Source organism: Silurus aristotelis (assembly GCF_946808225.1).
Source record: "Silurus aristotelis genome assembly, chromosome: 18".
In the NCBI taxonomy this organism is placed as follows: domain Eukaryota; kingdom Metazoa; phylum Chordata; class Actinopteri; order Siluriformes; family Siluridae; genus Silurus; species Silurus aristotelis.
The window spans coordinates 23,064,930-23,081,195 of NC_139591.1; the positions used below are offsets into that span (position 1 = coordinate 23,064,930).

The 16,266-nt window shown below is 39.6% G+C and overlaps 2 protein-coding genes across 3 annotated transcripts in view; both read left to right on the forward strand.

Annotated features, from left to right (window-relative positions):
* The first annotated feature begins 1,659 nt into the window (after positions 1–1,659).
* On the forward strand, positions 1,660–11,237 carry rasgef1bb (RasGEF domain family, member 1Bb). Of its 2 annotated transcripts, none has more exons than XM_083568792.1 (14): positions 1,660–1,949; positions 3,421–3,612; positions 4,345–4,467; positions 4,996–5,133; positions 5,877–6,122; positions 6,362–6,436; positions 6,702–6,794; positions 6,937–7,039; positions 7,483–7,562; positions 7,666–7,761; positions 9,013–9,108; positions 9,198–9,321; positions 9,524–9,596; positions 10,846–11,237. In XM_083568792.1, exons 2-14 carry the CDS (start codon positions 3,430–3,432, stop codon positions 10,865–10,867), a joined length of 1,452 nt encoding a protein of 483 aa, XP_083424918.1. In that variant the 5' UTR covers positions 1,660–1,949; positions 3,421–3,429; the 3' UTR covers positions 10,868–11,237. The 2 variants fall into 2 exon arrangements, with proteins under 2 accessions (XP_083424918.1, XP_083424919.1); XM_083568793.1 differs by lacking the exon at positions 1,660–1,949 and adding an exon at positions 2,195–2,801.
* Positions 11,238–14,311: 3,074 nt separating this feature from the next.
* The window catches only part of antxr2b (ANTXR cell adhesion molecule 2b), a 13,868-nt gene continuing 11,913 nt past the window's right edge, over positions 14,312–16,266 (forward strand). The window contains exon 1 of the mRNA XM_083568791.1: positions 14,312–14,843. Within this exon, the coding sequence (XP_083424917.1) occupies positions 14,719–14,843 (125 nt within the window). The 5' untranslated portion in view covers positions 14,312–14,718. The remainder of the gene's footprint in view (positions 14,844–16,266) is intronic.

A 16,266-nucleotide genomic window follows, 5' to 3' on the forward strand; every position in this document is an offset into this window, starting at 1 on the left:
ACACTCCAGTATTAAACCCAGGTCTTGTATGCGGGGCTTTTGGAGCATCCTGTTTATGAGATTAGAGTTACAGAAAATCATGCTAGAACAATACCCTTTCCTCATACGTGTGCGTCATGTGATCGCTGGTTGAGTGCAAATTAACTGCTATCTATTTATAACACATTCAGAAAAAAGTGATAGAAACACACAGCGCTGTTAATTCTGGATACTAAATAGTCAAAAGGAGTTGATACGTTTCCTATAACAGCACTGGAAGTGACTGAAATCACAGCACAGAGAGAAAATAGTACACTGAAATAATGTAGAGTTGAAAGAGAGAATAAATGTAAATACACAGTATATGAGGGAGAATGTAAAGAAGAAACAGGTGTGTACAGGTACAGTGATGATGTGAGGTGGTAGTGCAGCAGACTGTTTTGTGTGAACATTGCTGATACACCAGCAGACCTCGTAAAATATCTTTGAGTGGCGCAGTAGAACAAAACACTCCTTAACGTTGTGTGATCACTCCACCCTGTCGTAATATTTATCCAGAACATCACAACACTAAAACGAGTGTTTTATTCTTTACACCTAATTATATTAGAATGAATGAACGCCTGTGACACTTCATTCATGCGATACATTGCTTCATCTTTGAAGCATTTTGTCATAAGGTAAAGTGAGTTGTTTATGCTAGCTTGTTTACACCGTAATAGGATTACAACCCCAAACTTAATTGCAAAAAAAAAGTCTGGGGAAACAAAAGGCTGAAATGTAAGTGTTACTAAAAACCAGCTGGAGGAATATTTTCCAATTAATGAGGTTAATTGGCAACATGTTAGTAACATGACTGGGTATAAAAAGTGTATCTTCAGAGTCTCTCAGAAGTAAAGCTAGGCAGATGTTTACCAAACTACACCGACAAACTATAGAACAATTTCAGAATAATTATTTTTCAACATTCAAATTACTGGAAGTTCAAAGCTTTTGCTAATTACAAATATTTGGCACATCATGAAACGAAAAATACGACAAAGAATACCCAGGAATGTTAAGCCAATAGAAGTCTGTATCAGACACAAACTGAACAATATTCCTCTACAAAAACTCCAAACTGGTGTTAAAAGAACACAGTGGGAAGTGATGTGAGATGTGTAGGGTTTTTTTTGTTTTTTTTTTTACTTAGTTTCAACTCTCAATATGTTTTATTGTGAATGAAATTATGGGTTTATTCGATGTGTAAATCAATGCATTTTCTTTTCATTGATGTCTTATGCAGCTTTAGAACTTTTTGGAACTGGGGTTATAATAATAATAAGAATGATAAATAATGTATATTTACATCAGATGTAAAACCCAATGAGCCATTACTGAGATGAATATGGATATGGAAAGTGCTCTCGTGTAGATTTACATAATCTAGAAAGAATTAAGAAAGAGTTTTGTGGATTCCTGAAATAATTGCCGCTCGAATGTGCTGGTGTTCATGCTGTAAACACTTTGTTGTGCCTAAAAAGGTGACTTTCTTTCTTTCTCTCTCCAAAAAACTCCCACTTGAGTGTTTTGAACAATGACAGACGTGCCAGGGACCAATCAGATCGCTGCACACGTCTTAAATTGGCTGTTCTCAAAGCGGATTGGTCAGTGCTTGTACAATGGGCGGGCGCTTGTTTCCCGGTTTTCCTCTTAATGCTTCCCGCAGTCGCGCGTCTGCTGGACTGTAACTGGATATTCCTCCTGCCAGGGTGAGACAATGGAAGTTGGAAAAACACCGATTTCTAGTTTATAAACTCGGAACGGAGTCGGGATTTGATTTGTTTTAATTAAGGGATTAAAAACAGAGCACTGATTCGTGAGTTTTTACCGGAGTTGTCTGTGTAATTTTTGTCGGTTTCGGGTTACAATCCACTCCAGGAATTTTCAGAATTTTTGCTTAATTTTTTATTTTTTTTTGCAAAAATCTGGTAAGTGAACAGGATTACATTTATATTGTATGTTATTTTTTTCAATTAAGGATTGTCTACACCTTAAACACTTCAATCATGGGGAAGTTTATTAGTAGTAATAACAACAGTAGTAACAGTGTAACAGCACTTCTGTTTATCCCAGTGTGCAACAATGTCATTCTAATTTATTATTCTGGAGTCTGATCATTTTACTCTGGTTTTTAGTATAAATGCACAGCTCCAGGATGTTAGTGACAAGAGTTCAGCCTTGTTGTTGTTGTTGTTGTTGTTGTTGTTGTGGTTTGTTTTTTCCTCTCCTCGAACCTGTTCTGCTGCAGCTGATTTCCAGTCCAGCCGGAATGACTCAGTCTCCAGCCAGTCATCCAGGGAACCTATTTACCCTGGCTGTGTTTTTACACCTTCTTTTTCTCCCTTAATCTGTCATCATTTCACAAATATTTTCTGTCACCTTTACGACTACAGGAGAAGAAAACACAGTTCATGATGATGAATGTGTGTACTTGAAGGATATTAGTTACCTGGATGTTCTTCAGTTCCACCTGTGTTTTTTTGGGGGGGGTTGTGAATCGGTGAAACTGTGTGAAGTCGGTCATGAAGGAGAAGGAGAAGGAGATGGAGATGAAGATGGGTAATAATTAACAGGGAAGTGCTAATAAAGGTGTGGGCAAGGCTTCACATGTTGTAAAAAAAGCAACGCCTCAAATTGCCTCAGATTCCTGTACTTGGTTGACCGGAGCAGATCGATTTCACTCTTGAAGTCCGTCTTGGCTAAAGAAATGACATCCTGAGATACTTTGCTGTGCATTAGGACTATAAAAAGTGTTTTCTGGCGGATCTTTCTGCTGAACAGTAGGTTTCACATCAGAATGGATGTTTATTTGTTTTGTTTTTTGCAACACTGTTGTCTGCGTAATAATCCAACCAGGTCCAGAAACCAAATTTCCCCCCATTCTGATGTTTGATGTGAACATTAGCTGAATGATTTACTTGTTTTACACATCGAAAGTTGTACATGTGGTTTTTATGGTTAATCATTTCCAAGTGAACCTTTTTGCTGAACCTTTACTCCGTCAGTTTGCCTCCTGTTGAACGCTCGAGTTGGTCCTTAAAGTTAGCATTAAACATAGCTTAAGGTTGTTCCTGTAGTTGTTGTTGATCCGCCTGATGCATTTTATACTCTAACCAATCACTCGCTTGGGAATTGGATTTGCGTGTCTCTGTTCATTCCACCTCCAAGATCATCTTGTTCAGCATCTTTGCTGAGTCACTTCGGTTCGTTGTGAGGTGTTGCATATCTTCTGGCTTCCTGTCCTGTTCCTTATACAGAATCAAACACATGGACATATAGAACTATACAAATCTCATGACATCGTTAAGAGATGTATTGCAAGTACAGGAAGCTTTGGCTCTAAAACAGAACCTTAGCGTGGCAGATGTTCATATTGACAGATGTTCATGTTTCCTACAGGACTCCAGGATGCCCCAGACGACGCCATTCGCAGCCCAGTTTCCTCAGAACCCCTACGGAGGAGGTCCTACTCGCTACAAACCTGCAGAGGAGAGCTACGGAGGGCTGAGATATCACGACAACAGCCTGGTATCAGGATCGCTCGAGGCTCTCATACAGCACCTCGTCCCCACCGTGGATTATTCACCGGATGTAAGCCAATGGACTTAATTCAAAATAATTTAAATATAGGAATTGGAGCCACTTTAAGCAGTATTATGACTTAAAAGTAGATAAATAAATGTTTTATTTCTCTTATACCACACCATTTTTTATACCATACAATGTCATTAAAGGTCAGACATTTTATCCTTAATGTCCAAGTCAGTTCCTGTTCTCACTTACGATCGAGGCAGCATGTCCTGTTACAGAGAAACTGCGAACAAAAAGCTCTGACAATGAAGACTCCTTCCATATAGGACGTCATTTGGGTGCAGTAGAATTGAGTTTCCCCTTCACTTGAATGAAAAGACCCAAAACCAGCTCCATGACATTGCCCCAGTGCACAAAACCAGCTCCATGAAGCTCCGCTTTATATGGGTTGGAGTGGGAGATCTCCAGCTATAGAGCTCCAGACCTTTTGAACACCTCTTCACCTCTCCTACATCAGAACCTGACTTTACTGACACACTTGTGACTGAATGAATCTCCACAAAGTCAGCTGGAACATCTTCCCAGAATGATGGAGCTTACTATAACAGCAAATGTGGACTACACATGGAATTGGATGTTCAAAAAGAAGCACATAGCAATCAAACTTTGGGCAGTTGAATGTATCTGATGTGTTTATACTCTTACACCTGTAATCAGATTGTCAGGTTTGGTTTTTGTTTAAATTATAACCTAGTGTGTTTAACACAACACTTGTTATACCGTATATTTCAGAGGTCGTACATCTTCACCTTCCTGCTGAGCTCACGTCTCTTCCTGCATCCCTACGATCTCATGTCCAGGGTGTGTTACCTGTGTGTGGAGCATCACCGAGTCGGCGACCCTCAGATCGATAAGGTATTTTTATTTTATAGATATAACTGCGTTTGCCTTGTACGCTAACTTGTGCAATTACAATAAAGCTGAATCGGATCTAATCTAATCTAATAAACAATGCTATTTACATCATTTCATTTTTTTATTAAAGTTACCTGTAAATTGTAATCGAGCTCAAATTAAATGCAAATTAAATGAAAACAAGAGAGAAAAATGTTCGGTTCATGTATCTGCTCATGTATTTACGTAAACCCTACAGACAAAAACGGATTTCTGATTCTAAACAGTAGAATTGTGTGGGCAGGGCTTTGTTTTGTAATTGTCGGATTTTGATTGGCTTACGAAGGAAAACACGATTTTTTTTTTTTTCTGCCAAAAAAATTTCTTTTTACACGATGTTGAAGGCAGCAATCAATGGATAAAAATAACGGTGTCGTTTCATAAAAAACAAATAATAATAAATAAAATGTCAAATTGCTGTTTTTTATAAGAGGAACAAAGTGCTTCAGGAACAAATTTGATGTTTTATTTAATTTCATATTTTATCAGAAGCGAATCCGTGACATCGCCCCCAAGATCGTGCAGCTTCTCACCGAGTGGACGGAGACGTTTCCTTACGACTTCCGGGACGAGCGAATGATGCGCAGCCTGAAGGAGATGACGCATCGGCTGGCTTTCGGGGACGAGGTCAGCGCCATCTCTTATCATTTCTGACCACTAAAGATGATGTCATCTCTCACATACAGCGATGACATCATTTCCCTCAAGCAGACTCTCTTTCTCTCACTTTAAAAGGATGGTCGCTTAGCAACGCAGACGGTCAGCTGTGTATGTGTTCGTGCGTTAAAGTCGAGAGGACATGAGGGTTGTTGTCAAAGGAGTGGGCGATACAGTGCAGATATCACAATATATCACAATACATCAAACCAGAACATTCCAGTCGAACCGTACGCACGATTCTATACGATTAAATGTCAGAAAAATGCATCACAATTTCATTTATTTACGTGTGTTAATCAGGTTTATGCAGTACTGATGTGCTTGTTTGAATACAGTATCGTTTCTATAGTAACCATTTATTCACTTCACACAAATGTGGTATAGTGAAGTTCTGTGTGGACGGAGTCTCCAGTGTCTAATGCTATAACTTATTAACGTCGAGTCATGATGAGCGAATGAGTGTTTATAGCTGTGGAACATTAAATGTAGCTATAAACGGATAAAAAGTACAACTCTGTGGTGTTCTAAAAAACAGGGAAATTGCAATGTGGTATGAAAGGACGTGGTGTTGCAGGAAAAGAACAGGCTGTTGATGGATTTTCCGTAACAGCCGATGCCGAGGTGTTTGATCTCACACTTCTCATGTGACCTGTGTAGTTTGTTGTTGGCACGAATGAGCTCCTCACGTCTCCTCTGACGTTGTCATGTAGCTGTCTCGGAGAGCGATGCAGCGTCTGATCCAGCGGCTCCTGCGCAAACTCACCATCCTGGGACAGTACGAGGAGTCTCTGGTGACATCCGGCTCGGCGGTCGCCGCGGTTACGGCGTCCTCGTCTACAACGGCGGAGAAACCGTCTGCTCTGAAGGCGAAGCAGCACATCCGGAGGGAGGAGTGTATCCTGAACGTGTGCGACGATCCGTTCATCCTCGCTCAGCAGCTCACACACATCGAGATGGTGAGTGGTGGGAAATGAGAACATTATCATCCTGCGGTTTTACAGTTACTCATGCAGGTATTACGGAATGGCACGCTAACGATAGCACGCTAACGATGGCTAAATATTTACATGTATTTAAAATATTCCGCAATATGGTGGCAACATTTCTTCAATGTTAAACAAACGTTCATGTGTAAGATCAATTCTAAGTAACCAGAACGAAGGATTCTGATCTGTTTGTCACGTTTTGTTTGCAGGAGAGACTCGGGTACATCGGACCTGAGGAGTTCGTCCAGGCGTTCATTCAGAAAAGACCTGCTGATAATCACAAGGTGAGCTTTTGTTCATTATTTAATTAATTAATTTTTTAATTGAAATCTCTCCTCCTTTAACGACCTAAGGACGACTTTTTAAATCACATGGCTCGCGTGAAGCAAATATCACTTTACTGACACACACTCAAATCTGCTCTTTTATGTCCTTGTATTTCTTTCTTTTCTTTACTTTTGATTCTTTGATTCCTTGATTTCTTCTAGACATTGTCTCCTGACATAAATGATTCCAAAATGATTGTTTTGTTTCGTTTTTCCCTCTCAGGGTTTTTTTAGTAAACGGAGAGTCAGTAACCTGGAGGCCTACGTCGAGTGGTTTAATCGCCTCAGCTACCTGGTTGCCACGGAAATTTGCTTGGTGAGCATTTTTTTGTGTGAAAAACATCAAACACTGTGTTTTGTCCGAGGAATCATTCTTAGAAATCTCTCCCTCCTATTCATCTGTAGTATTGCTAACACCCCCGTTGTGTGTGTGTGTGTGTGTGTGTGTGTGTGTGTAGCCAGTGAAGAAGAAGCACAGAGCTCGAGTCTTAGAGTTTTTCATCGACGTGGCTCGGGAATGCTTCAACATTGGCAACTTTAACTCCTTAATGGCGATCATCAGTGAGTGAAGCTTCAATCCCCGACACCTACACACTTATAAACGTGTAATTACTAGAGGTCAACCCATTCATTTGTCTTGATTTTGTGTTAGTCGATTAGTTATCGACTATAAACAAAAATCCATAACGATAGTTTTTCCTGGTTTTGTTATACAGTACGAGAGCGGCTTCTAGAGGTCAATCACTGATGCCACGTGCTGTTTATTTGCAGTGTCCAAATTTTTTTATTTAGTGTTACTTTTTGTTTCAGTTTGAATGTATGTCTCATTTTCTTTCATATTTATTAATATAATGAATATCTATGTCATTTAGCACATTTTCATGATTCAGTACTTATTTTTGTATATATTTTTTTAACTATTCGGTTATCGGCAAGTACCATCCTCTAGTCATAACCTCTCACGTAATAAAATATTCACCTGAAATTATTTTTTATTCTCACAGCTGGGATGAACATGAGTCCCGTCTCCAGGCTGAAAAAAACCTGGGGCAAAGTCAACACGGATAAGTTCGAGATACTGGAGGTGAGACGCCATTTTGTGTATCGAGTAGTAATTTTTTTGTTTCTTGTTCTTTTTATACACAAGTCATATATAAATATATAGTTGGTGTGTTTTTTTATTTTAGCATCAAATGGATCCATCTAATAACTTCTATAGCTACAGAACTGCACTGCGAGGAGCCACTCAGAGATCAGCTACGGCTCACACCACCAGAGAAAAGGTAGGTCTACTCATTAAACGCGCACACAAACACACACACATACTTTCTCAGGATTCCATGATTTTGTCAAAAAATTGAAGAAATGTAGACTAATAATAGAAATGCAGTCATTCAGCACAGTGCTGAAACACCACATGTACACTACTTAGAAGTACAGAATTATTAAGTAAAAAAAATGTTATGAATTTAAATTTATGAAAAAAAGAGTCATATAAAAGCTCTTATATGCACCTGGACCATGACCTGCTCTTGCACCTGGACCAGGACTTTGAAGAGCTTGAGGTCAAGTCAAGAGCAATTCAACATCAGGACAGGAAAAGCAAGCGTATTTCCATTACGTTCTTGTAACTACGTGTATGCAAAATGGCTGAACAACAGAAGCTCTGATTTGCATTGCGTCTCCCGGATCATAAGGCTGATTTGAGCTCATGACGACAGCGGAAAGATTTATACACTCGGATCTCGTCATTGTGTTTACCGTGTTTATTTCAACTTTACAGTCTGAGACATTCTGCTTCTGATCATCTATTGCCATCTAGTGGACGTTGCTTTTAAGCCGTTCATTCATTGGTTTTTAAGAAGAAAATACGCTATATAGTCAAAAGTTTGTGGACACCTGACCATAAGATTATGTGCTTCTTTTTGAACATCCCATTCCACATTTAGTTCCTATTTGCTGTTATAATAACCTGTACCCTTCTGGGAAGATGTACCATTAGATCAGGGGTCTCCATACTGAGTGCCACATAAACTTTCCAATAACCAATTAATCCAATTAACCGATTTAAAATAATGAATACAATTATTGAATAACTGAATAAAAAAACAAACACAGTGTAAAATAGTACTGAACTGATACAGAAATAAAAACATTAAATCATGAAAATGTGCTAAATAAAATAAATGTAATTATATATAATTATATATTTAATAAATTATATATAAAAAGAATATAGCGCTGTCCATGCAGCACGCAGTCTCACGTGTAAAAACAAACAGCGCGTGTTGTCAATGATTCGCCACTAGAGGCCGCTCTCGTAATGATAGCGGACCGGAAGTTACAGTAATTAACTATGAGTAAAAAATATATTTATTTAAATACATTTTTAAAATATGTCGCTTGTGTATACTTTTGTCTAAAAAAAGTGTACTTTCTGTGTTCGAGAAAAGACGATATTTTTATCACAACCCTTTGATTATGTTTAGCGAGTAACGTGTTGAATAATTTCTTTCTCTCTCTCTTTTTTTTAGATTGTTATTCCTTTCTTCAGCTTGTTCATTAAGGACATCTACTTCCTGAACGAGGGCTGCTCCAGCCGCCTCCCGAACGGACACATCAACTTTGAGGTAACAGTCCAAAAAACGGAATTGTATCCTTGCTCGTTTTGATTTCTGATTCCTGCGGTTCGTGACGTGCCTTCATTTTGCGATGATAGAAATTCTGGGAGCTGGCCAGGCAAGTGAGCGAGTTCTTGGCGTGGAGGCAGGTGATCTGTCCGTTCGAGAGAGACAGGAAAACTCTGCAGTACCTCATCAGTGTTTCCGTCTTCACAGACGACGGTGAGTCGCTTTTTTTATTGAAGAAATAAAGAACACACACTGATACAGATACCACCAGCTAGTTGAATATTGTCTTATACCCGCGAGCCCTGAACATGTCAGAAGACCTGGTTACATTTTATCCATACATCTGTCACTGGAAACTCCTTCTATAAATGCTTACATAAACATTTATTCTCTGTTTTTGTAAAATCCGTTTCAGAGCTGCAGTTGGCTTCGTATGAGAGCGAAGGACCAGAGAACAACCTGGAGAGAGATACGCGCCGCTCCCTCAGGTAAAGACTCGCATCACGTGTTCACGTATTTAAAACGTACAAAAAAACGTAAGGAAAGTGTATAGCTACCATTTTAGTGTAGAAAGCTATCTCATGATCATCACATGATCTCGTCACGCGTTGTAGTGCGTTAGAGGTGTAACGGAAAACGCAATCGTGCAGAACAGAGTTACAGTCAGAGTTCACTCAGGAACGTATTAAGTGGCAGAGCACAAATTTGTTTAGTGTTTCGCCTCGTACTTACGTGCAGTGTCACCGTGGTTACTCGATCCGTCTCGATCCGTACCGGAAACACGTTTTGTGCAAAATCACTTTCACTTCCTGTCATCGCCAACGTTTTTACGTCAGTCTAGAGACGTGGATTCTTTTGCGTTTTATGTGCAGCTTCAAGAATTTCTCTTAAAAGGAGTAAATCCTGACAATTTCACATTTTGAGGGAATGAAGGATGGAAGGAATGAAGACATTTATAAATAAATAAATAAATACAAAATAAATAACGTGTGTTTCTTAAATGCGGACATTTTTACGCTGAAATAAGCAGAACTTATCTTTAGAACATGAAATATTAAATGTGAAGAAAAACAACACACACATTTAGTTTTAATCAATTTTATTTAATTCTATTTACTCAATTACTTAATTATATACTCAATATAATAAATACTACTAAATAATCATACTCGATATAATACAAAGTTTTGTTTTGCATTTATTTGATTTCTTCTATTTTGGTTTTATGGCTTTTTTAGGCATTTTATTTAAATAAAAATAAAAAAAATGAACCTTTGATGTTCACAAATGTTAATAATAAACAACATTAAAAAAAAAAACTCGACAAGGCGATTTAATGCTAAGCCTTTTTTTTTCCTGTAACTGTAACGAAATTGATCCGAACCCGTGATTTTTGCATCGTTTCGGACACACTACAACCACAAATCTCGAAGACGGTAGGGGGCGTGGCCTAAATGTAAAAGTTGGAATTGTTTGACGTTGTTATTAAACTCTGAAGTATTTCATGTGAGCGTGGTGTTACAGAGATGCACTAATGATGCTAAACTGGATATCTGTAATATTCCACACTTGTTAGCTACGTTAGCCTCAGGGCAGAACGACAGAAAGATGCTGAATGTGTCCCGACCAATCGATTACGTCTGGAGTAAACAAGTCAGACAATTTAGAGGTTAACCAGAACTTGAGAATGGAGTTCTGAAGAATATATTCTGATGTTGTACTTCGTGTGTTTTGCAGGTCGTCCCTCAGCAGGATGTAGACGTCCGTGAGAGCGTCGTGAAATATCAGGAAATTCGGTCCTGACTGAAAAGGAAATGAAGTGAAACACTGCACAATGCGTTTTGTTTATATGAACCGTCTATATATTGAAGAATGAGACTGGTTTCTCATCACAGCATCATCTCCGTTTTTAAGAACCATATTCATCTCATCTGATCTCGTGTACCTCATGTAAAGCAGTCTTTGTAAGCTTAATGTTAGAATCTAGTTGAATGAAAGTCGCTGGCTGACTCCTCTATTCTTTGTTACGCCGTGTAAACTGTACAAATGGTTTTTTTCTGTATTGTGTGTTTTTGTATGGATTTGGTGGCCACATGTATATAAATTACAAAGAAAGTCTTAATGTATAATTATATCTCAGAAGTTTTTTTCTGGTTTCTTTCGATTTTGCACTTTGATAATTACATCATTTAATAATCACGTCACATATCATCACCCTATTGGACCATTTGCATTATTGCCATATAAGAAGTCTTGTTACTGTGTTTCAGAAAATTTGCCTCACCCCTGTTTTTTTAATTTATTTAATTTTTTCCAAAGAAGAAGCGTGGTTTCATCTAAACCATTAACTTATTTTAGGCAAGTCATAAAACAGGCATAGACTGGCTGACTCGCCGTTGTGCATTACTGTACCCTAATATCTCTGAAAAAAACATGGAAGTGGTGCGGCTTTGAGTAAGAATTTGTTGGCCTATACGTCAGTGTGCTCCATAACAATGACAAAAAAACACATTCAGAATACGAACAAACAGATTTGATCACGTCGTTCTGCAGTGTTTAGTGTTTTATTGGATTTTCTGTACAATCAAACGCTTTCAAGTCAAGTTTATTTCTATTGCGTTTTTCACAACACACATCGTCTCAAAGCAGCTTTACAGAATTTAACAGTGAAGGTGAACGGTGTGTGTTTATCCCTGATGAGCAGCATGGAGACTGTGGTGAAGGAAAAACTCCTTTAGATGTTATGAGGGAGAAACCTTGAGAGGAACCAGACTCAAAAGCAGAACCTCATCCTCATTTGGGTGACATCAAGAGTGTGATTATAGTCTTTAAACACTACAGAACACTGGAGAGTGAGAACTAACATGAGCACTGGAGTGTGTGATTATGAGTGATGATCTTTCTACAGTCTTTTACAGTCATTTGTGGTTATAAACCAGGAGCTACTGAGCAACTCATAAAATAGCTCAACATCTGAGATTATCACAGATCCAACACCAGCTTCTCCATGCCAGAGCCTTTAAACACTCCAGGAGGTCCAATGTCAAAATTTCACGCATTTAGTGGGATCCAGCTGGCACTGGTAGGTCTCTGGGTGGTACGGGAAGTTTGCTAGTTCCGCATCTATTTCTTTAAAGGTCCATAATCTTCATGAGGTGGGACGTGACTGGAGCTGGCCAAAATTTTAGCATTTTGATTTCAAAGTGTGCCCTTCCAAAATGTGTAAAAAAAAAAAAAAAAAAGATTTTGTTTTTGAGACACAGAAATCAGATCTGTTCCTTCATCGGTAGAAGATTCTCCAACATTTGCAGGAACAGGTTCATCAGATTTTGCTCTTCCCTGCGGTCCTGGTACTGTCAGGTACGGCTTAGCCCAGGCTAATTCAAACAAGAGGGAGAAGATGTTCAATATGTCCTCCTGCGACTTCCTGTTTCAGTTCAATTTAGGTTAACACTTTGAGGAGCATTGTGTGTTTTAAGGCACTTCATGGGGACTTTTACACTTTGTTCAGGCTCTCACTAATTGTTTTGCATATCCTGCCTGGCTCACCATTTGAGACGTCCTGGCTTGGTCACCGCTATTCATGTCCTAACTCCAGGCTGTGACGGGTTCACCACCAGTTCTGACCAGCTTGTTATTTTTCCAGGACCGGCGGTGCCTGTCAAAGGTTTATAAACCGCTAGTCTTTTATGGTTTTTGAAAACCACATGCTCTTTCCTTTAGTTTCAGTGCAAGAAACTAAGTAATGTATGAAGATTACTACTTTCTTGTGATCCAGTTCATCCCAGTGCAGTTCAATAGGATTCGGGTGCGGTGACTGAGCAGGTCATTCCATGAAAAAAAAAACAATCCAGACGACTGTTTATGTTTTTGTATTTTACTCAAAAACTATAAAATACTGTGTCCCACTGGTACATAATTACAGACTTCCAGAAATTTCCACATTGTCACAGGATGGATTCCAATTTGAGTTCAGAATCAGGTCAGGACCAGGGTTGTCATGGCAACATGTTGAATGGCACTGAGCATGCTCTGTGATTTATCATTCTGGTCACATTGCTGTGACAGCTTTGCACCTCAGACTCCTGTGGCAATGTTAAAAGAGCCTTTCTTCTTCTTCTTCTTTCGGCTGCAGACTTTAGGGATCAACACAGCAGATCATCCATCTCCATACCCCCCCTGTCCTACATGTCTTCCCTCACCACATCCATAAACCTCCTCCTTGGTCTTTCTCTTTTCCTCCTTCATGGTGGCTCCATCCTCAGCATTTTCCTACTGATATACCCCATGTCTCTCCTCTGCACAAACCATCTCAATCTCACCTCCTCACCTTGTCTTCAAAATGTCCTACATGCGCTGTTCCTCTAATAAACTCATTTCTAATCCTGTCCAATGTTGTCACTCTCAACGAACATCTCAACATCTTCAGCTCTGCTACCTCCAGCTCCACCTCCTGTCTTTTACTCAATGCTACTGTCTCTAATCCATACAACATCTCAGGTCTCACCACAATCCTATAAACTTTCCCTTTTACTCTCACAGATACTCTTCTATCACAAATCACTCCTGCTATTACTCTTCTCCACCCACTCCACCCTGCCTGCACTCTTTTCTTTACTTCATCAGACCTCATCCTTTAAATGGTTCATCCCCACTGCAAACAGAAAAGGGCTCAGAGCTGATCCTTGATGCAGTCCCACCTCCACCTTGAACCAGTCTGTCGTTCCTACTGCACACTTCACTTCTGTCACACTGTCCTCAAACATGTCCTGCACCACCCTCACATACTTCTCTGACATACCAGACTTACGTTACTTATGACTTAGGCATTTATTACACGATATTTAACAAAAATTCCTGATTTCTAACCTAAAGAATGAAGAAACTCTTCCAGAGGAGTCTGAGTTCTGAGTTCAGTGTTATTGTTGTGTTGGTTATCCCTTGTTTTTTCATATAATGTAATTTCAAACTGCATTTTTGAAATTAGACTTGCAGCAGAATCACTAAACACACTGCATTTAGATTGTTCATGTGTTTCCGGGTGGAGTTTAGCTTTTATGTAATTGATATGATGCTGGTTGAGAAAGATGAATGTGTTTGTCATGAATCGGGACTTCTGGTTTTTGTTTTTATCGACACTGTGGACAGATTTAATGTCAGTAGTACGGCAGGGGGTGCTGTTCTTTTTGGGCGCATGCGCACTACGACCAATGGCTGCTATCGGACAGTGCGAGCGAACGCCGCTCTCGTGGTTTTGCGCGCGCACGCACACACACACACACACACACACAAAAATCAGGGCTGGCAGAATCTCAGGCCTCCACAATCAAACTCAAGGGATTTAAGGATCTATTCCCTGGAGATTTTTTCTTCCACTTTAAAATATTAATTATAATATTTTCATTCCTAATAATTGAACATGGTAACTATGGCAACCCGAGTGGTATGGAAGCTCGCGCTGTTGGAACGCAGTTCGGTGGAGTTCTAACTGTTCTCCTGAGTTCGGAGAGTATGCGGGTTATCGCGGCGTGTTGTTCTGCGCCCTAGTTTTCTTTTGTTGCGGGTTTTGTTTTATTGCTCGTGCACGTTCGGTGTGTCCCGGTCGGAGAAATGCACGTTCACGCAGCCGCGGTTCGGTTACTCCGCCTGTGCGCGCTCGGTGTGTGTGTGAGTGTGTGTGGAGGAGAGGACGGGTCCTGCCATGGAGCTTTTGATTTATACTTTGTGCTGGACAGGTGAGTGCAACCACGCCCACTTCATAATAATAATAATAATCATCATCAATCATCATCATCATCATAAACTACTGACGTTTAGTTTTGTGTTGCAGAAAAAAACTTTTATTTTAAAAGTAATATTTAGCCATATTCCAAGCAAGTTAATAATTAAACATGTTAATTTAAGTATTAATTATGCATTATTCTTATTATAATAATTATGATTATGATGAATAAAAAAACAGAAATTTCTTTTAGCATTAATAAAAAAGAAATTAAGAATTATATTATTTAAAAATTAACTAGCCAAAGGATAATAAAATATCTAAATAAAATGTCTTTTTTCCCTTTAATGATGATGATGGTGATGATGATGATGGTGATGATATTTTAATATTAGAATATTTATAAATAAAGGGTGAATATTGTTGTATATTTAAACGGCATAAATCGACCCTTAAAATCCTCACTAAGCCTCTGCTGAAGAAAAAAATAAAATGAAAGAAAATTCTAATTAATTTCAAAACGTTTTAAGCTGCATAGATAGATAGATAGATAGATAGATAGATAGATAGATAGATAGATAGATAGATAGATAATGTGATAAATATATAGTAGTAGTATGTGGGGTATTCAGGGGTCATGTGGCAGAAATGTTGAGGAGTCTGTGTGAGGCAGACGGGGCGTGTGGTATTTCATGCATCTCAGTATGCTGTTATAAAAAACATGACTATCAGGATGATTATCCTTCTGCATACTGTACACACCCTCCTCCTGCTCCATCTTCCTCCATACTGTACACACCCTCCTCCTGCTCCATCTTCCTCCATACTGTACACACCCTCCTCCTGCTCCATCTTCCTCCATACTGTACACACCCTCCTCCTGCTCCATCTTCCTCCATACTGTACACACCCTCCTCCTGCTCCATCTTCCTCCATACTGTACACACCCTCCTCCTGCTCCATCTTCCTCCGTACTGTACACACCCTCCTCCTGCTCCATCTTCCTCCATACTGTACACACCCTCCTCCTGCTCCATCTTCCTCCGTACTGTACACACCCTCCTCCTGCTCCATCTTCCTCCATACTGTACACACCTTCCTGCTGCATCCTCCTCCATACTGTACACACCCTCCTGCTCCAACTTCCTCCGTACTGTACACACCCTCCTCCTGCTCCAACTTCCTCCATACTGTACACACCCTCCTCCTGCTCCATCTTCTTCATACTGTACACACCCTCCTCCTGCTCCATCTTCCTCCATACTGTACACACCCTCCTCCTGCTCCATCCTCCTCCATACTGTACACACCCTCCTGCTCCATCTTCCTCCATACTGTACACACACTCCTGCTCCATCCTCCTCCATACTGTACACACCCTCCTCCTGCTCCATCCTCCTCCATACTGTACACACCCTCCTCCTGCTCCATCTTCC

Bases quoted from the DNA above. Each gene is read 5' to 3' on its own strand.
- rasgef1bb (XM_083568792.1), top strand. From the start codon at position 3,430: ATGCCCCAGACGACGCCATTCGCAGCCCAGTTTCCTCAGAACCCCTAC. The intron at 6,437-6,701 runs GTGAGCTTTTGT...TTTCCCTCTCAG, and splicing joins GACCTGCTGATAATCACAAG to GGTTTTTTTAGTAAACGGAG. The intron at 7,762-9,012 runs GTAGGTCTACTC...TCTTTTTTTTAG, and splicing joins CTCACACCACCAGAGAAAAG to ATTGTTATTCCTTTCTTCAG.